This window comes from Pan paniscus, chromosome X (genome assembly GCF_029289425.2).
Source record: "Pan paniscus chromosome X, NHGRI_mPanPan1-v2.0_pri, whole genome shotgun sequence".
In the NCBI taxonomy this organism is placed as follows: Eukaryota; Metazoa; Chordata; class Mammalia; order Primates; family Hominidae; genus Pan; species Pan paniscus.
Window position 1 is genome coordinate 99948174 of NC_073272.2, and position 22923 is coordinate 99971096.

General features: G+C 39.4%; 1 protein-coding gene across 4 annotated transcripts in view; it reads right to left on the reverse strand.

Annotated features, from left to right (window-relative positions):
* PCDH19 (protocadherin 19) overlaps window positions 1-22923 on the reverse strand; it is a 117279-nt gene that overhangs the window by 47018 nt on the left and 47338 nt on the right. For 2 of the 4 annotated variants that reach the window (XM_008962737.4, XM_057301067.2), the window contains 2 exons: window positions 11576-11634; window positions 2835-3004 (listed from right to left, as the gene is read on the reverse strand). In XM_008962737.4, the coding sequence (XP_008960985.1) occupies window positions 2835-3004; window positions 11576-11634 (229 nt within the window). Of the gene's footprint in view, window positions 1-2834; window positions 3008-11575; window positions 11635-22923 lie in introns of all 4 variants that reach the window. The other 2 variants (XM_003810383.5, XM_003810384.5) reach the window with 1 other exon arrangement.

Below are 22923 nucleotides of genomic sequence, written 5' to 3' on the forward strand. Positions count from 1 at the left end.
GTATGCTCTTGTTGGATACATTTGGCCCAACTTTGGAGTGGTTCTGGCAGGACTAAAAGAAATACCAGGATCAGAGTTAGCCTGACAAATTCACTACATTCTTCATTCTGCTCCAGTGACACCTACCCAAACCTCAAGAACAGTTGCTCTGGAACTCCAAGAATTTCAGAACACTTGGGTTTAAGATTCCCATCACACTGTCAATGAACCAAGGGGATTGGGGACTAGTTTTTTTCTCCTCAAGGAATTCTTGAGATTTTCAGTACAGGTCTCAGTCCAGTGCAGATTCTATTTTCCCTTCTCACCTTTCTAAATTGGTAATCCTTTGAAGCAACAATACCATGTTACCCTGGGACAATCTAACTAAAATGGCTATAAGATCAGGCATGCATGGTGGATCACCCAGTGACTGCCTTTCAACCACTGTACCTTAAGATAAAATGTGATATACTTATTATGCAAATGCAGACTTGAGATATTAAAATGCTATGAAATGTTAATTGTTGGAATTGTTGCTCTTTTTTGAGGTTGCAGTCATCAGTCCAAGTGAACTGGTGATGGAATCTGTGGCAAGCCTGAAGTTGCTATGGGACACACAAGTATTATTACAGAAAGCTTCAGAAGTAGTGGGATATCACAAGGGAGAGACTGAGGTGTAAACAAGGCCCAAATTCTTTTTGTACCTAAACTTTAGGCAATCACACAAGTTGAAAAGAACTCACTCAAGGGTTGGCTCAAGGTTTAACCACTGCCGGAATAATAGAAAAAATGAAGATACACACATGCAAATCAAATAGTAAGAAACAAAATGTGAAAGTGTTGCCAAAATGGCCCAGCAGAAAGTGTGTATGTGTGTGTATGCATGTGTGTGTGTAAAATCATCATCTTATATGTAGGGGAATCTTGGAGTATTGCCACACATTTCCTTTAGAATATTCTCATTATTGATTATGCCAAGGACACAGATGTAAAGTGAGGTATACAAGGCAAACTGGGTTATGTGGTCACTCTACCTATATGGAGACTGGTGGTCTCTACCTTCAACCCAAATGACTAAGCTGAAATAAAATTTAGGTATGCATTCACAAAAAAGAATACTCGTCTTATTATCCAATCTACACAGTACACATATATATATATATACACACACACATATATATGTAATACATCCAATTTGTAAGAAACACTCTCTCAGAAAAAACTAGCTGCAGTTCCCTGATACTGTTTTCCTAGAGAAATGTGACAAAAAAATAAAACAGATGTTGTTCTAGCCAGGCATAAAGTGAGAATCAATTATGACTATTTCCTTTCCTGGAGTCATTTCATTTTAGAGAGCATCTAACTAAAACCCTTTCTTGATATAAATGAAAAAGCATTTCTTTGAAACACACAACTAGTAAATGATATATATCAGTTTGCATCCTGTGACATACTGCTAATCCTCTGAGTATTAAATTGTCTCTGTTTCAGTTATATAACTGTTTAATTTTTTTCATCTTTAGTCATAGTAAGGTTTCCCAGAAAGTGTATTATCTCTGCAGATGTCACCACTCACCAATTAGGGAAGACAGCAGTGCACAATTCATAGTGACCTCTCTATATAATAGACTTTGACACTTGGGTCTGCTGGGGAGGGGATGGATTAAGACAATTTAATAGAATCTACAGTGACTAATTTTTTTCCATGAAAAACATTTTGTTTTGTGGATAGTACATTTTTTCCTTTGGACTTATTTCCAAAAACCAAAACAAAAGCATTTAATGATGTTTACAGTGAAATGAAACAGCTGAAGACCAGCACATAATCACCATATTTTGTTTTCTCATTTTTAAGTCTTTTAGCAGTAGGGCTTCCAGCTGAGCTTGAGTCTAGCTTTTCTCAAGACATAGCCAAGCATTCTGAAGCTTCACTGAGCCTAACCACCAAGTTGAATTCATATTTCTTAATTGAAAAAGACAGGCTGTTTGCATAGCATGTTTGCATCAGTAAAATATTGAAAATGACATTTGTGCCCAAGTCCATCTAAACATTCTGCCTTAGCTGAACTCTGCTAATGTTTTTATACCCTGGCTTCTGCCTAGCAAAGTTTTAAATAGTGCCTCTCGATAAAGCATGTGTGGCTGAGTTCCGAGTTCACAGAAATAGACTCTTCTTCATACATGAGGATGCCACTCCTGACATGTGCTTTGAGGTGCCTTTCACATTAACGGAATATTTTACATTGACTCAGCCACGTTCTCTTACCCTGGTCTCCCCTATGACTAATGGCATGGTTTTGTGTGGAAGCTAGAGGGAGGGATTTGGCATAGCAGCCCCATAGACAAAATGGGAAGTTTGGTATTTTCTATCCTCAGTAAATAGTACACAATCTGTAGTGAGAGAACAGAGTCTCACTCTGGGTAAAGCTAACCAGTCTGATAGGGAAATAAAACCCACTCCTTTGGTCTCATTAGTGCTGTGTTCTATGCAATTCGATTGATCAGCTGAATTCATGTACTAAAGCAAAAAGAGGCATTTATTCCTGGAGAGAAGGCATCTGTTCATCTCCTATGAGCTCAGTGCAGTTTTATTGAAGAAAATGTATGCAATATGTACATGTAGTCAGCTTCTAAAGTGCCTGAACTTTATACAGACCTAGGGGATCCACTTAGGGAGGGCAAAGAAGAATCTGGCTAGGTGTCAGGACATCTCAAAAACCTGTAGATGCTGCTGAGGTGTGAGCTCTGTAGACACCTTGATAATACACTCATTAAGCAAAGTAGTATAGTGTGCCTACAAACATTTTGGGTTCTTTGGAGTCGATTGCTGCAACTTACATCCAACCAGTCCTTACCATGATCAGGCATCTGAGATCCCATGGAGGTCACACTGGTGTTCAGCACATCGTTGACAGCAGTATCACAATACAGGCTCCGCTGGACATCATGCTCACTGTCAGTTTGGTCACTCTCCTCATGTCCACTATCCTTCAGGCTGTTGCCCTCTAAGTCCTTGAAGGTGGAGCTGCTGGGTTGAAGACAGAATGATAATTTACGACCGTGACAGATCTGATTTTAAAAATCTTTCTGAGCCAGGATGATGTCGGCTCTGTAATGAGGCAAACAGTGGCTAGACTGTCCAATAGGGTAGGAATAAGGGGAAGAGAAATTTGTGCTTAAAGATAATAAAACTTAACATTGCACAGAGGTTCCCACTATTGGATGCTGATACAGCTAATATTTTCGTTCACTTATCTTCAATGCATCACTACAGACAAGGTGGAAGAAGCTACAATTCTAAAATTGCCTCTAAAGAATGTCATCATTTCAGAAGACTTTTTTCTCTTCTTATAAAATCAAAGTAAAATAATAATAGCTAGTGTTTACTGAGCAATTACTATTCGTGAGGCACTGTTTTAAGTGTTTGACATTAATTAACTGTTGAAATCATCACAACTCTGTAAGAGAAAGGTGCTACTAATATTCTCATTTGCAGGTGAAAAAAAACAGAGGTACATGGAAGTGAGATAACTCGCCCAAGGTCACACAGCTGGTAAAAAATATAGCAGACCTAAGACTGAAAACAGGTAGTCTAGCTCCAGAGCCTGCCTAGAAATTTAACCACTATGTACACTGATTCTTAAAAGATGTCTACTAACCAACTGTAAAAAGCAAAGGTAGCAGAAATTGAAGTAGTGCAACTAAAATAGGAAGGATTATCAGGATCAGAGAACCCAGGTCAGTTTTATCTGAGAAAAATAGATGAACATATTCAAAGAAAAAGAGGAGAGTCAGTAGCTGAGCGTGGAAGGTGTGATGTTTAATTTTGTGAGTCAACTTGACTGCACCATGGAATGCCCAGATAGCTGGTTAAACATTATTTCTGGGTGTGTCTATGAAGGTGTTTCCAGAAGAAATTAGCATTTGAACTGGCAGACTCAGTAAAACAGACAAGTCTCCCCAATGTGGGTGGGCATCATCCAATCCATTGAAGGACTGAATAAAACAAAAATTAAGAAAGAAGTTGAGTTTGTTCTCTGCCTTACTGCTTGAACTGGGACATTAATCATCTCCCGCCTTCAGCGCTCCTGGTTCTCAAGACTTCAAACCTAGACTTGAATCTACACTATTGGCTCTCTGGTTCTCAGGCCTTCAAACTACACTTCCATCTTCCCTGGTTCTCCACCTTGCAGATGGCAGATTATGAGATTCCTCAGCTCCCATAATCACATAAGCCCATACCTTACAATAAAACTCTTTCTACATATTTATAGATTTAGATATGCCTATTGGTTCTGTTTCTCTGCAGAACCCTGACTAATATAGAAGGCAAGACAAAAGTGAGAACCAGAGAGTGAGCACTAATACAACTCTGAGTATAGTTATACTAAGAACATGAAAACTTTCAGCTCAAGTGTTGATAGGTAAAATGATGCTTGCATTTATTAAATCAATCTACCATACAATGCACCATGCATGCAATCCAAGAACTTCACACCATTTCTCATGAAATGGAGAATAATGCATAAGGTACAGCTATAGGGCACCCACCTACTATTTCTAATACTTTGTATGTCCTGACAGAATCCCCAGCTGTGCTACACCATGAACCATAAATTATGCATCTGAAATACCTAGTAGATGGTGAATCCATTCCCTAGTCGGTGAGGAAGCAGCAAAGGCACACTCAAGAAAATGTGTTGTTGCCTCAACAAGGAAGAATGGCATGTTTGTGAATTAACACAAACCCTAATAGACCTATGCCTCTGAGAAAAGAGCCCTGTGGAAATGACACCGCAAACTCACTTGATCTGCTCAACCTTGGACATTCACAGGCCTGGCTCTCTGAGACTGATAAGAAGATTCAGCACATATAATGAAGAGCTATGCCATGGACACAATGGATACATTGTCACCCTCCACACTTAGTCAAGAAGAATCACAGCAGATTTTTAACATATGACCAACCTAGATGTAGAATGCTTGCTGACCTGAATATAAAAAGGAAAGACCAGGAGGGCAGTAACTGGAAAGCCATAATTATAAGAAAATGAAGAGCAGGAGAGAGTGAAGCATTGACCTGTTAGCTAATTATTTTCAGAAAGAATAACTGAGCATCAACTGCACTAAAATTAAAATTACTCAATAGGCCAGCTCACTCAGCTCCTTCAATTTATGTCACACAGCTAACTCAGCCTTATGGACCCACCAGGATGCCGTTCTTTAAAAAACAAACAAACAAATTATCTTACAGTTATTTTATGGTCATGATGGCCAATTGGAAACACATGATTTAAAGTGTTTCACCATTTCTAGCTTTATGGCACATATTACAGAGTTTTCTGTAAATACTATTATAATCCCACAGTTTAAATAGATGTAAAGTTTGTTTTTTAGAAATTATTCTCTGTTACGTGAGGTGAGTGCCTGCCTACAAGCACCCCTGTACCTCTGGAGAAAGGAAATGACCTGCCTGGATGATATTCAGGTCCATTTTTATAACAAATACTTAACTTTCCAACCTGTATATTTTCTGGTATCTGAAAATTTCCTTAATCCACAACACAAAGTTGTCACTTTAAGCCAGAGAATTCAACTCTGAATTCAGCAGCTGTTGAAACTTGCTTGAAACATATGATGGTGAGGGATCTAGTATGGGGGCAATGTAATTAACCAGCCCTTGGAGCAGGGCTTCCCAACCTTGGCAATATTGACATTTGGGGCTACAAAATCCTTTGTTGTGGCCGTCCTGTGCATTATAAGGTGTTTAGCAACATCCCTGCCCTTTATCTACTGGATGCCAGTAGTGACCCCCACTTAAAGGAAAAAAACCAAAAGTGTCTCCAAAGAGACATTACCAAATCACCCCACAGTTGAGAACAACTGCTCTAGGTTCTTTATTTCTATAGCAGACTGTAGTAAAGAGCACTGAACTTGGAGTCATTAGGACAAGTAATAATCTATAATCTGCCACTTCATCTGTGTGACCCTGGACCTGATATCTAATGTCTTTGAATCTCAGTTTCTTTATCTGTAAAATGTGTTTGCTAAAACCCCCTTCACAAGGCCATTTAGAAGACTCAAAGAGACTCTGTACATGAAGTACCAGATACACATAGATGCTCCATAAATGGTTATTGTTTAATACCATCAGTATTCTGTGTAGTAATGTTTTCACTGAGTTACAATTAAATATTATGTCCATAGTTTGTATAGGATTGGTATAGAAAATTTATATTTAAAGAACACTTCTATATCTTCTGTAAACAATAGTCACACACTATTATGTGTGTGTGTGTTAATTTCTTCTAACATTAAAGAACAGAAAATAATAGTTCTCCTGTCAAATGGCCATCCTTCCTTTAATGAATAATTAAAACTATATCACTTGGTGTACTTACTGCTTTGTCTTCACTTCTCAAAAACTTCAACATAAATGTAATGTTTAATTGCAGTCAGTTACCTCCCTGGATGCCAGGGATGTCTACCTTACTTTTCCTAATTGGTTTTGGATCTGCCTTTTAAAAAATTGATCATCTTTTTCATAGGCATCTGAATGTTACAAACAACCTCAGAGATTTTGCTTTTTAAATAGAAATTATGGAAATAATAAAACAGTGAAGGATTAGCCACTAGGATGTAAGGGACTGGTAGTGTAAGCACGAGAAGTTGTGTATTCTCAGAACAAAAAGCAAGGTATAACAACTCCCCCAAACCTTGGAATAGTTAACTCATTTAAAGATTAGTTTGCCCATCTGACAAACTAAGCACCACTTACACTGATCTTGTAAGAGCATTTAGTGGTTTAATGAATGGATTTGTGTAAGGCAGTTTAAGACCCAGTGAGCAAGATGCCACATATTGTAAAATAGCCTGGTAAATGGCTACTCACCCAAAACAAATAACAATTTATGCCAGGCATAAAAATGCTGATTTCACTTGCTTTATTACCTGCATACCTCTTGGGAGATGAAGGACTTGTAAAACAACTTTTGTGGGACAATAAATTAGGGGTTCCTGTTTCCAATGGAAACAGGCATTCCAATGTAAATGCCCATGTTTCTATTACTGCTCTGGTGGCCAACAAAAAGACAGATATGTTTGAAAACACCTAGAACAGGGTTCTGCACAGAAGAGTTACTCAGCAGATGCATGACGAATGAACATCACACAAATTCTGACCCATATTTACCATCTGAAATATTAGAACTCTTTTCCAAAAGACATAAGACTCAGAATGGAAACAGGTTATATCTTACTAGTAGGTGATACTACATACCCAGGGAATGATATCTGAGGCTAAGAATGAGCAAGGAGTGAGAATGAAGATTATTATAACTGTATTTAAGTAATACAAGGAAAATCCTAGAGTGGTTTCTGGGCCACCTGTATCACAATCACCTTGGGAACCTGTTACAACTGGAGGTTCTCTAGGGATGGAGCTAGCATACCTGCGTTTAACAAGCCTTCCAAGTGTTTCCAATGCACATTAAGATCCAGAAATCACTGGCTTAAAGAGAAATCTAGTGCTAGTCTTTAATAGAAAAATGCTAAGATTTTCTTCCATTTCTCTCATGCATTCATTCAATAAACATGTACCAAGCATTTATTATATACAAGGCACCATACGAGGTGCTGGAAAAACCCCAGGACAATTTGGGTGGAAAAAGAAAGCATTGTGCATGATTTAGGGAGCCAAAGCTCCTAATCCTTTCCACACTGAGTCAGTGCTTTGTTCATTTCCTATTTCATTTTCTTTGGGCCACAGCCTTATGCCCTGCTTGATATTGTTCCCAAAGCACTGTAGGAGTGGATATCAGACAGCAGCCCACAAAACAGGCATGAGGAAAGAGTGCTGCAGCAGCGACAAAGTACCACTGCTGGCTTTCCTTGCTCTGAGAAGACAGCAAGAAACAAACAGAGCAGGAAGGAAGTCCATTCAGAAGAAACTCTGCACTGCCATGATTTGTTAATCTGGGGCCCTCACATAAGCCTCCTTGGGTACACCTGCGGGTTGCAAGTGACGGTCTGGAAAAAAAAACTACAGAAATATAATGCTAGATTCCTTGGTGCATAAAATTATGGGGAGCCTGCCATATCACTTCCTTTTCCCATGGTTGAGATCCTTCTCAACCTTGATTTGTGCCTATGAGAACCCCCTTGCCCTCTGGCTTTCTGTTGGGTTTAGCCAAAGGAAGACATCAGCGGGAGATCAGAGCAGGGGAGGACAGTGATATCAGGATATTGATTGTCTCTGCTCCCTTCCTCCAGGGTCACTTCATGATGACTGTATCCCTTGGCCAACCAGAAGTCACTGTTACTCTCAAGTCAATGTTCCCTACATGCTCTCTTCCCTGGTCCTGTCTGAAGTATTTTTAGCTCCTCCAGTGCCATAATACTGCAGTATCCCTTGAGGTTCACTAACCGTGCCCAAGCCTTTGTAAATGGTCCTCTTTGTAAATAAACTTTCCTCAAGCCATTCCAATTTAGGCGTGCCAACTATTTCATGTAGGAACCCTGACTGATGAAGGAAAGAACCAGAGGTGGACAGTGGTAGCTGCTGTTCAACTACTCAAGGTAGACAGATGTAAAAGAGGAAAAGATGCCTGTATGTAAACAGTCTGGCTAAGAATGCTAACAACTGCTAGAGAATGCCGAAAAGAAGGGTCCAAGAAACATCCTTGGATAAGTAGAAAGTGAATAGAAGAAGAGAACATGGATAGAAAAATAAGTTCTCAGCCAGGCACGGTGGCTCACACCTGTAATCTCAGCACTTTGGGAGGCCAAGGTGGGTGGATCATTTGAGGTCAGGAGTTCAAGACCAGCCTGGCTAACATGGCGAAACCCCATCTCTACTAAAAATAAAAAAAAATTAGCCAGGCACGGTGGCGCATGCCTCTAATCCCAGCTACTCAGGAGGCTGAGGCAGGAAAATCACTTGAACCCGGGAGGTGGAGGTTGCAGTGAGCCAAGATCACACCACTGCACTCCAGCCTAGGTGACAGAGCAAGACTCCGTCTCAAAAAAAAAAAAAAAAGAAAGAAAGAAAAAGAAGTTCTCAAAGTTAGCCTGAAATTGTATTGGCATTCAAAGAAACAGGGACTTGATAGTAAAATTAAAACTGATAATCAGATTCAGAATTTCCTGGCCAAGAGCGTTTACCATGCATGTAAATGGATCTTCAAGAAACCACATACAGCAAAACCCTTTTCAAACACTGTTGTGAGCTATTTGAACAGGCTTCGCATGACTTTATCACCTGGTGTTAGCCACCACTCTCAACATTTTCCACACATTTTACATTTAACACAGTTGGTCCCCAGAACAGCATAGCACACAAGATTCCCTGTATTTTTCTAGGTATTATGCTTCATCTAAACTCAATTGACCACACAAATTCAAGGCCTTCAGAGTTTCCCAAAGCTCTCATGGCTCTGTAAACAGAACCCTGGCAAAAATGCATGTGTCCCTGAGTTTTGAGATGTTTCCTCTTCATCAAGGTGGTCCCTGGTTTTATTTAAAAAAAAGAAAAAAAAGCTATCTTTGATTTCATGCAAAATCAGGAGACTTTTTCACCAAGAGCCCATTAAGTCTAGGTTGTGCCTTTTGTGTGTATGTGTCTATAAACAAAAAATATATAAAGTAATTAACCAAAATCAGAGGTTCCCAGTAAGTCTCAACGCTGCCGTGGAAATACATGTATCCCCAAAGATAAATGTTTAAACATAAGTTTTTATCTATCAGTCTACCTTGTAAATTGGATAGTCAGGACTGATGTAAGATGCAAGGGTCCCTGGGAGTCTTAGCTTTCTTCCAGGCTGTGACAATCAGACTCATACTATCAGGTTTTTTAATTTTATTTATTTATTTTTCTTTTTGGTAGAGATGGTGGGGGGTGGGGGGGAGGGGTTGCACTATTTTGCCCAGGCTGGTCTCCAACTCCTGGCCTCAAGCAGTTCTTCACCATCAGCTTCCCAAAGCACCAGGATTACAGGCATGAGCCACTGCGCCCAGCATCATGTTATCTGTTTAACCTGGCTATAGAATTCCCAGGTACCCTGAGTTAGCCCAAGGGACCTGTGAGGGTAAGGCAAGTCACTGTTTTTATCAAAGTTTTAAAATGGAGCTTTGAAAATAACAATTCGGAAGCAGAAACAAAGCAGATTTCTGCTACAAAGGCACTCTAATCAGTGCACATAAGAGGGTTATTTTTTTCTTTCTAAAACAAATTCGTCAGATAATTTTGAATTCCTCACCTCTTGCTTTTATTCTGTGACCCAGGAAAATATTCTAAATGGATTCCTCCCAACCCTTCAAAAAAAATTCTCAACTGTGCTTTCACTGATAATACAAGGGCTACCCATTTTCAGACAACTAATGATCATCACTTAAGGTCACAAGCAATTCCAGACCAATATAGATAAACTTAGCATGTTTTAGGGGTTACTGAAGCCTCATGAATTGAATTAGACATGAATGCAAGTTATTTGAAGCTTGTTTATTCCTTGAATTCTACTCTTCTGGTGATGTAAATTTATGGGATTAGAGCCAGCAAAATAATACAATTTGCAAGCCTTCTCTGCTACAGCTCTAACATACCCTGCTGGCCTCTCTGTTTCATTTCTATTATTTTAACAAACATACTCAGAGTTCAATTTTAGCTGCAGAATAACCACTGGACCATTTAAGTGATATTTACATGAAACAGCAATACAGGCATCATTTGAAAGGTTAGGACTGGTCTTTCTGTGCAAGAGGTTCTCTTCTTTGCTCAGTTTCCACCTTTTAGAGGGCTTCCCAAACCCCTTGTCCTTCTCCCATTGGGTGCAGCCCACTGCACCAGATGGGATCTTTCTTGGCAGGATTCAGCTCTGTACTCACATCCATTATGGCTCCTTGGATACTAAATTATGATCAACCAATCACATAAATCTCAACTTTGAATGTTTCCTCTGAAACACTTCTAAAAATTTTAAGAAGAATCAGGCAAATTTCTTTTTCTCTCTCATCTAGAAAGGAAAGGATTGGCTTCTCTGTCATTAAAATATCTTTAAAATGATTTCAAAGTTGTTGAAATAGCATCAATCTCAAAACTCATGGGAAGTTCTACATGAAAAACATTTTTAAGGCTTTCCTTTATTTAAAGTGAAGAGCAACAAGAATTTTGGTATCAACATGATTGTGAAAGTTTTCTATTGTATATTTCTAATATCACATTAGAAATATTAGAAATAATATTAGAAATTAGAAATATTAGAAATATTAGAAATAGTGAATATTTGTAATATCAGATTTCTGTCACTAGATAAAACTATATTTTAATATAATTCCAATTTTATTTTTGAGTGTTTATACGTACATTTTCATACCAAGAAATGTAAAATGTCAACAGTGATTACCTTTGGTTGATGAAATTACCAGTGATGTTTATTTACTTTTTTATGCTTTTCTCAATTTTCCAAACTTTCTACAAATAGTAGGTTGGACATTCATTTTAAAATCCCCCAAAAAAATACGGTTTAAAAATTTTAATCTGTTTTGCTTTTTAATGTTAAATCAAGCTTAGTTGCAGCAATAAGCAAGCAAACCAACATACCTCTTGATTAAATGGGCTCGGCTATTCACGTAGTTGGAGTCAAAAGAATAGTTTTCAGTCTGCAATAAGAAGAAAAAATTAAAAAGGTTACACAGATGATTCATAAGTAGATTTCGAACTGCCCTACTTAGAAGGAATTTTTCTTCTGGGTCAAGAAGCAGTGAGTGAATTGGAACCCAAGGCCACAGTGCAGCAGCAGCCTCTGCCTCCTTCAGGCCCTAGGGGCTCCGTGGAGGCAGCAGCTCCCCGCTGCAGACCAGGGCGGCCTTGGCACAAACATCCCCTAGAATATGACTGGCTACTGACCATGCAACCACTTACTGAGAAGAGACAACGTGACCTACAATCCTTACAGAAACTAATTGCTTCCCATTCCCCAGTGGAGACAATTCTATGCCCATCAAATTGACTGGAAGTTCAAAGGTATTTTTATTAGTAGTAGATAATTAACATGTTAAAATATTTATTCCAAAGATATGGAAATGCAGGCAAGGTAATCCACCACTGTGGATTTAAACTCTGCACTTCCCTTTGTTTCAAGACATTTGCTCAGCACTGGTTATGCAGGAAGGCCTTTGTTTTATCACAGATACAAAGGCAAACAAATACTATGCCTAAAACAGGGTGAAGGGCAGTCCACAGGGGGTGCCAGAGCCTTTCATGTGAAACATGAAGTTTGCAAGCAAACCCCTGTCTCAGCTCCTATCATTAGAGCACCCCTGTTTAATCTGGTTACAGCAGACTGCTGGAGCAATGGCTTTATAAAAGCAAATGCAGAATACCTGCCAGATGAAAGAGATGGAAAAACAGCTAATGATCACCCAGAGGTTGGGAGAACTAGAGGGGAAAAGCCTTAGAAGGGTGAAATCCAGAGAAAAGTCGACACTAAAGTAACTGAATGTCCTAGTAAAGTGGATCTCACCCCCAGCACTAAAGTACCACTCTTCTTGAACCATTGTATGATCTAGAAACTACCCAAACACATCACCCCCACCCTCTTGCCATCCCACTAGAAATCACCACTGTTCCCACCATTCCTTAGGAGCCTTCTGAAATTACTTCAACTGGGAGTGTTTGGAAAAGGAAACACAATTTCTGTCTAGCAAACAAAAGAGCAGATTCCTCTCAGACCTCTACCTGTCAGATACTAACTGTACTAGGCTCCTAGATGCAGCCCTTGCTTCCAAGGAGCTCACAGTTTGATGGAGAAGAAAACAGAACAGGCAATAGCAGATCCAGCTACCACACGGGCACCAAACAGCCCGCAGTCAGAATACAGACCCCAAGTGCCTACAATAGGTAGGAAGGGGGACGATGAATGTGTGAGAGAGAGGAGACAGTACTTAAAAGGAAACTAAACCCCAACATTGCCCTGCACTTACTCAGGTATGTTCATGTGCCCACCCATGCCCCTCATTTGAAGATGCACTGTGTAATATCTACTCACACTGCTTTTATCTAGAAGTTTATATCCCCTTTTTAGTGTAAACTCAAGCAATTTTTAATGCTATTGGAAGCACGGGTTGGGGGATTAAAAATCAAAAGGGTCAGTTCATTTCTGGTTTCTTCATAGAGAGTGAATGCTGAAATTGTCACAAACAGGAATAGGAGGCAAACTTGGAAGCTGTGTTAGGAATACAATCCAAGTATTTGCTGGAAGAAGTTTATCCAACAGTCAGTCAACCAACAAACACTCTTTGAGTTAATTCGTTGTACCAACATAACAGGTAAAAATGATGTTGGTTAAATGTGTTCATCTACGATATTCAGTACAATATATAATTTAACAAGTGGGAAGTTCACTACCCCACAAAAATTATGCTACCCTGTTGATGTGGTTTGGACCTGTGTCCCCACCCAAATCTCATGTTGAATTATAATCCCCAATGTTGGAGGTAGGGCTTGGTGGGAAGTGATTTGATCATGGTGGCGGTTTCTCATGAATGGTTTAGCACCATCCCTCTTGGTACTGTTCTCTCAATAGTGAATGAGTTCTTATCACATCTGGTTATTTAAAAGTGTGTAGTCCTTCCTCCCCATCTCTCTCTCTCTTGCTGCTCCGGCCATGTGATGTGCCTACTCCCCCTTAACCTTCCACCATGATTGTAAGTTTCCTTAGGCCTCCCCAGAAGCTAAGCAGATGTCAGCATCATGCCTCCTGTACAGTCTGCAGGACCACGGGCCAATTAAACCACTTTTCTTTATGAAATTACCCAGTCTTAGGTATTTCTTTAGGGCAATGTAAGAATGGACTAATACATCTGTTAAAACCCGGAATTGATTAAGCACTCAGCAGTTCAAATATTCATTTCACTCTGCGATCTTGGGCAAATTACTTAATCCTTGCATGCCTCAGTTTCCCTCTCTGTAAAATAGGGATAATAGAACATGAATCCAAAGGAGAATTTCAGCTGCATTTATCAGACCCATGACAGGAATGGTGGGAATCCTGATCCCCTGCTTTATACAGAACCTGCAACTAACTCCAAGTAGGATCAGGAATTTGACCTCATTCAGGCAATAAAATAGTGGCACATGCATGTTCCATCTCATCTTTCAAACTAAATCATTTTTTCAAGAAGATTGGTAAAGAGACAAAAATACAAAAAGGAAATCTAGAGGATACTGGCTTTGCAGGAAAAGGATAAGCAGCAACCCAAGCTACTGTATTTAAAGAATCTGTCTTTACTGCCTTTAAAGAAGACAGTTCTCAAGTAGAAAATTTTCCATATCTTTGCAAATGAAGGCATGGAACCTGTGTGCACTCTGCATCAAATATGAAGCTCCGTGGAGACCTGACCTCCAGGCATGGTGCCAGAGCCACGTGTTCAGGCAAAGAAGCAATACCATGCACATTGTATCACTAATGAAAATACTACTTCTTGGTCCTAAGCCATAATATATCTCATCATGAGGATTCCCACTCCCAGGCACTGAGTTGAGAAGAGACAAGTCTCGAGGGCTTGTTAGTAATTACCTTAACAATTCTTCCCCCAAATACAGGTCAGTTAACCCCAGGCAGATGTGCCAGGCATGATCTGCTACTGTAAAGAGAAGAATATCATAGAAGCTTGTAACCTTCCTATCTTTCATCCTCCTTTTTTAACTCCAAAAGGAATAAACCACCCATTCTTGTGGGTCCTGACCTTCAAATGAAAATATATCATTCCCACAAATCAGCACAAACCATCATGGGCAGATGTCTCATGCTGCATCCTAATGCAATTAGTAGCGCTAGTCAATGTGGCAGGTTCCTAGAACCGATTTTCCCAGAATGGATGGGGCTATGCTGATTCACCCATTGTCCTGTGCCTTTGTAATCCGTCTCAGGTCTCTTTGTGAGGCAGTTGGGTTACAGTTATGGGAAAAATCTATGCAGCAGAATTATTCTAATTGGATAGAATACACTATTCTGGCCTCATTAGTACTACATTCCAAACAACTGAGTTAACTGGCCATAGATGGGCTATTATATTATGGGTCTACGTATACTGACATCAAGTGTTCTAGCTCATACTGGTTCAAGGTGTATGCCCAAACCCAACTCCTGTGCACTGAGAGAGTATATTTTTTCACACTTCTGGTGGAGCAAAGGATGAGACTCAGATCATCAGATCATCCTGAAGAAGGAAATATTTTCTTAATGAATAGTTTGTATGTCTTAAGCCAGTGGTTCTCAGCCCTAACTACACATGAGAATCATCTCAGAATCTTCTTCTTGTAAAACATAAAAATAAAAATACTGTCACCAAGGACCCACTCCAAGAGATTCTGAGGTAATTAGCCTGGAATTGGACCCAGGCACTGGGTGATTTTTTTAAAAAGCTTTCCAGGAAATTTTAGTGTACCTCCAGGGTGGCAAGTAACTGTCTTGAGCAAAGGACTGGCCACAGGCTCTGACCTAATGTGCTGCATTTTCTAAAGCAAGCCCAGCTGTTTAGAAGATGTCATTTCTTTTGTCAGATTACCTGCCAAGGTCATCTCAATACAGGATAAAGAACCACAGAAGAAATACATTCTTTAAAATAATACAAGAGCTTTTTTTTTTTTTGCATGAATGTATTGGCTCCTAGTTAGCCTTATTTAATCAAAATTTGCTTGACATTATTCCAATACCTTCTCTAAGTATGCTAAATGGCAAACAACATGAAACATTTGAGAGAGGAAATTTTCTCTAAATGTCACATTAATTTCACTAGGAAATGTCCCCATTTCTAATCAGACAGCCAGGTTAACACAAGAACACAGCAAAGAGATAAGAACAACATTTGCTTTGGAAAAACCTAATTGTCACATTAAAAAAAATGGGTCTAGAGCAAACTTTTTTATTTCATCTCAGTGGTAAATAAGAGTCACTTTCTTATTATTTAGTATATTTATCACAAATTCTTTTTCTAATTCGAATTCTTTATCCTTGGGTATAACACTGAAAGCAGGTGTCTCACATGACCTAGGTTTAATAAAATGTTGATTTTTAAAAATTCTCAAACAATAAATAATTCTAGACAGCTCAGTTTTCCAGATAGCTTAGGGTTTTATCCTTTAAGAACCAAAACTTTGTTTTAAAATCCTAACCATCTGCCTTGTTTCTGAAACATATCACAAAGTTGCCCTCCTTAAAATAGGGTATAAAAAACATAATTTAACCACTTATTGGTTACTTAGGAGCATCTTTATAAATGTAAATTATTACCCCATGCAGATTTTGCCTGTATACTCAAGGACCCCAAACTGCTGTGGTTTTTTTCTTGTGTTTAATTTTTAACATAGGATCGTCACCAACCTTCTATCAAACACAGTGTTTTTAACTTTTCAGTGCTGTTGGTATATCAAAAGTAGCTTTTCTTCCATTTCAAGTTTGATGCTTTTACTCTACTGTGTTCTTGGAAACTATACAATTATATTTGTGTCTAGAAAAAAAAGAGTTGTAACGTTCTGCATAGACAGCTGAGATGTTGCGCTCCTAAGGGGGAAATCACATGATCTTTAATATAGGGACCTTTGTGCAATGTTTTGATTTTCGTTGTTTGTTTCTGTGTTTGTTTGTTAGCTGCTTGGGAGCTTTCTTTGCTTACTACTTGCTGTTCTCAGGTCCCTTCTGGATATAGGAGGATTCTAGTAAGACGTTTGGGTGGGGGATATGTTATTACATTTCTACGTTAGTAAGTCTGGCATATCAGAAGTCAAATACTTCCACTTTGTCAGGCCCCCAAGGTACCAGAGAATGCCCTACTTTAATTGTCATTTTGCATTACTTTTACAGTTCACTGAATCGTGCCCTAGTCTCTAGAAGAGTGACTGCAGCTCTCTCAGCACCACATTTATCAGCAGAGAGACTTCAAACCTAAGGAGAAGGAAGCCCAATAAATGCAGATATCCAGGACTAGACTCTTTGTCCAGTGGCACAAATCCCAGGTCACTATACCAAGCAAAAAAAAAAAAAGGTTGCAGACATTGGGATTAAAACTGAGGTTACTCAAATCTTTAGATTTTCATTTGAAAATCAACGAACTTTTAAGTTACACTTTTAAAGTCCCATCGAGCTGAAAAGCATTATAACTATAATTTGCTACCTAATTTTTTAAAGTTTTTAACTCTTAAGTCATTTTAGCAATCAAAACAGGAAAACTGGAATCCCGTATCAGATACACAACAAAGTGATTATAAAACGCTGCTTCTTTTTTTAACTGCTGACTTCCAATAATGATAACTGTGCCTATTGATCCATAATGAAAAGACACATAACCTTTCCTAAAGCTGGTTGCTGTTTTAGATGTTCAAATGGTCATCTCCTCACAAAGATGGCTTTTGGAAATGAGATAATAAATAGTTTTTGCCTACTTCCTACCCCCAACACATAAAAATGAATATGCAAATTCTGTATAAAAATAAAGCTGACGTGCCTCCAGCTAGAATGTATATTCAAAGACTCATCCATCCAGACAGCAGCAACTGAAGCAGGAATTAGCGAAGGTGGAATAAAAGGCACCATCCCCAGCTGCCAACATTACAAAGTTCATATTTGCCCTGAACTAGAAAACATGCTAGGTAAACTCCTACTAACCACTTATTGTCAGTTGTATGCTCCCCACACACCCTAGCCCTAATTCATTCTCTCTCTCTCTCTCTCTCACACACACACACTCACACGCACACACACAAACACACACAGTTTGACTACAGAAAGCAATGTGGTATAGTGGGGACAGCTGGATTCTCTCCCTAGGATTGTCATTAACTTACAGATGACCTTGGATGAATCACATTAACCCTCTTGAGGCCTTAATTTATCTTTCTTTAAAATGAGGAGAATAACCAAAAGGACTCCATGTTGCCTTCAAGCTCCACAATTCTAGGCTTCTAAAACAAAGTGATTCTTAATTTATTCATTTATCTATCCAGTAAGCATGAACCAAACCCTGGGAATTAAAAAAAAATAGCCTGCACCTTCAAGGAACTCACAAACTAATGGATCTTTTACCAGAGATGATCAAAATGTCAGACATTCAGGTAAATACACACACACAGACTGGCACCTATGTACCTGCAGATACAGGCATATACTTGTACGCAGGCTACTGGAGTGCAACTTGGAGAATTACACTGCTACTTTGTAGAACTAAATAACACCCTAATGGCTCAATGGCTATAGGTGACTCACATGGGAGAATTTGGCCCTCATATGTGTCATATGTACATAACCCACATCATAAAAGGCAAGAAATCTCCCTATCCTATCAAATAGGTTATACAATTCATAACGTTCTTAGAAATAGCCCATATTATCTGTCCTTTTGGCTGCATTTCCACAGCCTTCATCACCTTGTGTCATTTTTTTCTCACCTGCATTTGTTCTACCTCATTCTGCAAAATGCTGTTTGGATAATCTTCCTCACCCACTATTTTCATCACATCACTTCTCTTTTCAAGACCTTACAGTAGCTCCTTGTTGCAATTAACATTAAATCTACATGAGGTCCTTAGCTAAGCAGTCATCCAACACAAGCCATCTAATTTCCCTCATTTCTAATATATCTCCATCACTGATCATCCCACGTTCCTTAGCATTTTCTCAGCACTTTGTATACAGACTGTACAATGTAATTATGCATTTCCTCAGGTTCTATGATTATTTCATGTGTAGTGTGTCAGTTCATCCCTCAACGGGACTGGAAGTTCTCTTTTGAGGTCCCTGTGCCATCTGCCACAACGCTAAACATTTAGCATGCGTTCATATAATGCATCAATGAATGATCAGAGAAGAGATGGAAGGGATTAAGAATGAGGCTACTTATCACAATTAAGGCAGGTGACGAAGTTTATTAGGCCAAGGTGGTTCTACTTCTTCAGAAAGCATCCACTCTGCACACTGCCTTCTGTAGTTACAATTTGTTCACTGTTATCACTCCCAACTACTACCTTATAAATACACAATAGTCTATATATAACTGAAAGGGATAAGATGACACAGTTAGGGTGCTTTCTGCCCATCTAACTCCATCAGTCCTGCCACATCTCTGGGAATGGTGGTGACAACATATGATAGTGTTCCCGAACCCAATTTGATAGCGTTTCTGTGAGAAGACGAGGGTTCACCAGAATGTAGACCTCTGAGTCACAGACGGACAGTGTGGCAGCTACTTTTCTACAGGTGGTAAACAACTCTAGCATCCCAGTGACTGTCAGGACAGGACTATCAATGAGAAACACAGGCCATGTGGTTAACATTCAACAAATTAAATTGAAAGAATTCCCCTCCTAGCAGCCTCTCATCGTCATTCCTATTGTTTCACTGGCACCATTGATGTGGTCACCCTACCTAGAGGTGGCAAAGATGGCTTAGGGAAAGCACTTTTCTTTGCTCTCATCTTTGGGTCAAAGTTATGCCTTTAGAAGAGCAACCCAGTTGTGAATTTCACTACAGAGGCCTCCTTGAGAAACCTAGCAGCTGTCTGCAGTAAACCATACAATTCAAAGCCTGCTGAAAGACGAGCTTAAACACCATGCCATAAAACAAATACAGGCTTCTGAATAAGGCCCTCGACCCTTTTCTAAGTCCTTTGTGGGGCATAGTGCACTCTGAAATAGTATCTGCTTATAGAAAGCTCTCTGGAACCAGTTAATGCCTATTATATGTACAAATGCAGAATCAACAATATCTCAGTATGAGTAAGAGTACCTCAAGAGCAAATAAAATGAAAAATTCAGTCATGTAAGTCAAACTATTTAATCCTATGTAAACAGAACTTAATGGAGAACCAAATAGCTCTCAACCACATTTGCCAGTGGAACAAATTCTGGAGTCCAATCGCCCTACCAAACATGTAACTACAACACATTAAAGCTATTTTGCAGGCACAGAGTGCCTTTTATCCCCAAATATCAAAGCACTTTACAAGCAAGTGCCAACTGTTATTTCCCCTTTAAAGAGCCATGAAAACAAACACACACGTTAAGTGCTACAGCCACATTAAGTACTAACTCAGCTAGAGCATGCCGCAACAAGGACAATAAGAGAAACCCCAGGAGCACCGTTTTTGGCATTTTCTGCTACTGGGATAGGAAGCAATCAGAAAACAGTAACATCAGGGAAGTGATTAGCCTGCTTCCTACCTATGTTTCTCTGAGTGATTTCCTTGGCTAATTCCAGTGAAAGAGTCAGGGGACTATAGTCCAGCAGTTAGACAAAGGAAAAACTTGGCACACACTAACTGGAAATCATTCTCCAGACCTAGCTGGAGGGCCTACTCACAGAGCCCAAGGGATCCAGAAATGAGCCACTTTGTTCCCTGAAACCTTGGTGACCATTTTGGTTGCCCTTTAGAGGCAATGGCAACCATTGTTAGAAGGTGACCTAAGATGTAAGATTAATAGTCATGATGGTGGTTTCAATTTTAGAAGCTATGATTTGGTAAAGCTGGTCAAACTGACAATAAGAAACCCATATAAGATCTCCCACAAGAGGGTTGGGCATTGTGGCTCATGCCTGTAACCCCAATGACTTGGAAGACTGAGGTGGGAGGATCGCTTAAGGCCAGGAGTTCAAGACCAGCCTGGGCAACATAGCGAGAGCCCATCTCTAATAAAGAAATAAATATACACATATATACATATACATAATATATATACATATATGTACACACATATAAGAGTGTGTGTGTGTGTGTGTGTGTGTGTGTGTGTGTAATCTCCCACAAGCAATGGGATCCAGAAACCCACAGTATGAGCTCTCCTGGATCCAGCCTACCTTTGAGCCCTTCTGGCTCACAGAAGGACTAGCACCCTCAGAACCTGAGCTGGTCCATTCCTTTCTGCTAAATTCTATTATATCAGTGCCTCAGTTCTCTGCCACTTACCAGCTACAGAGCCCTGACTGCCTGCAGAGTGTGCAGAGTACAATTTCTATTGAGTAAGCTTTGTCAGCTGAAAAGACTTTCAAAATATTTAGAGAGAAAGCGGCGGGTGGCCTTGTGCCTTTGGGCCAAAACAACACCCCCAAATTCTGTTCCAACCCCAATCCCATTATTTATATTATGTGCCACTAAAAACCCAGTTGCCTCTACAAGCTTATTTAAGACTGAAGGAGCAACAGCCTTTGGCATATCATTCTAAATTCATTTCCCTTGTACCAGCTTGTTGCTCAAGCCCGTAAAATGTGATCATGCTGACAAAAAACAATCAAGTGATAGACCATCTTGGAAACAGTGAATGCATTAGCTTCTAATATTGATGTTTTCTAATTAGATACAATACAATAGATCATTTTCTTGTTTGTGATCAATGAAACCTGCCATAGTTCTCTTTTGTCGCAGATATTGTGATTACTGCCTTGGCAAACAGAAGGGTGTCTCAGTACACCGAAATGAGTAGAGTCAAGGATATGTACACACAGCAGTCACTTATATTTACTGTCACAAAAATATAAACAGATTATTTATTTCTGACCTTTAAGTACTCATTTCAGATTTAATGAGGCACAATAAACATTTCTCAAACTCAGATTCCATGGTTGCTTAACACTGGCAGCCCTCTAATTATGACTGTAGTAAATAAAGGGCATTTGGCTCTGTTGAAATTATTAGGCACAGAAGGAAACCCACAGGAGCCTCCAGTTTCTAGCAACTTAAACAAGCATTGCAGCAAATCAGCGTTGGAGGCAAGATAGAGCTTATACTTTGGCATCACTTCATAAACCATAACTGACAAGCAATAAGAAGATGACTCAAAAAATAATAATAGAAATGTTTTCTCATTCTCTAAAATACCCCACCTGTCCTTCTCCCAAATCCTCACAGTGCTTCTCATTTTATTTGGGAAGGGGGATGAGGAGGGATGAGGGTGGGTTAGAATTTGATCTGATTTAAAATAGAGATTAACCAAAAGGCTACTATAATCTGACATGAGAGTGCTGGCAACCATGCATAGAAAGCCATAATTACCCTTCACAAAGTGGCTAATATCATCAGCATCTTGAAACTGCCAGAGTATTAGAAATCTGTAATGCAGTTATGCAAGGCACCAACAGAACAATTACTGAAGCACCTTGTATTTCTATGAAATCTTTTATCACAAAGACTTCCAGAATGTCTAACTGCCTATTATAAAAAGGGTTCATTTCCCCCCACAGCTGAAACACAATAGTCATTTTGCACCAGTAATGGTAAGCATAAAAGATTGCAAAAGAGAGAAAAACTACTAAACCTTAGAAAAACCACATAAAGAAGAAGAATGTTTTTAGATAGGGAGAAAACAGACATCCAAGTTCATAACTGGGGCTGAAGGTAGCTACATTTTCTCAGATCTCATGGCACAAAATTGAAGAATTTTCCTTCCCATCCAGCCAGCAAGACTTTCATGAGGTGCTGAATGACCGTAATGGAGCAGATGCTTCCTGTTAATAAGAATTAGCATTTGAAAATGCACACAATACAAAAAAACTTGCCTTTTCTTTTTCTCAAAGCCTTTTAAACAACATTAACTATTTAATCCCCCTGCTGCCTTTATGAGCTAAATAAATATTATTAACCCTGTTAACGGCATTACAGAAGAGGTCAAGAGACTTGCCCTCTACTACATAGAAGCATCTAGCATCTGCAACTAGAATTTGAGAGTCTTCCTGCCAGGTCCTGCGCTCACACCACTAGGCCACACCTCATTAGGATTCTGGAAAATGCAGTGAAATCAAAGTAAATAGGACTGGCTGACTAGGTATACTATTTGGGAGAAAAAAAATACACTAGCCTGCTTAAACACGACAGGTTCAAAGGCAGTGAACACAACCAGAGCGATTTCCTCCTGCAGGAAGATTAAGAAATGAAATAATGAGGGGAACACCTCACTCTACCTCT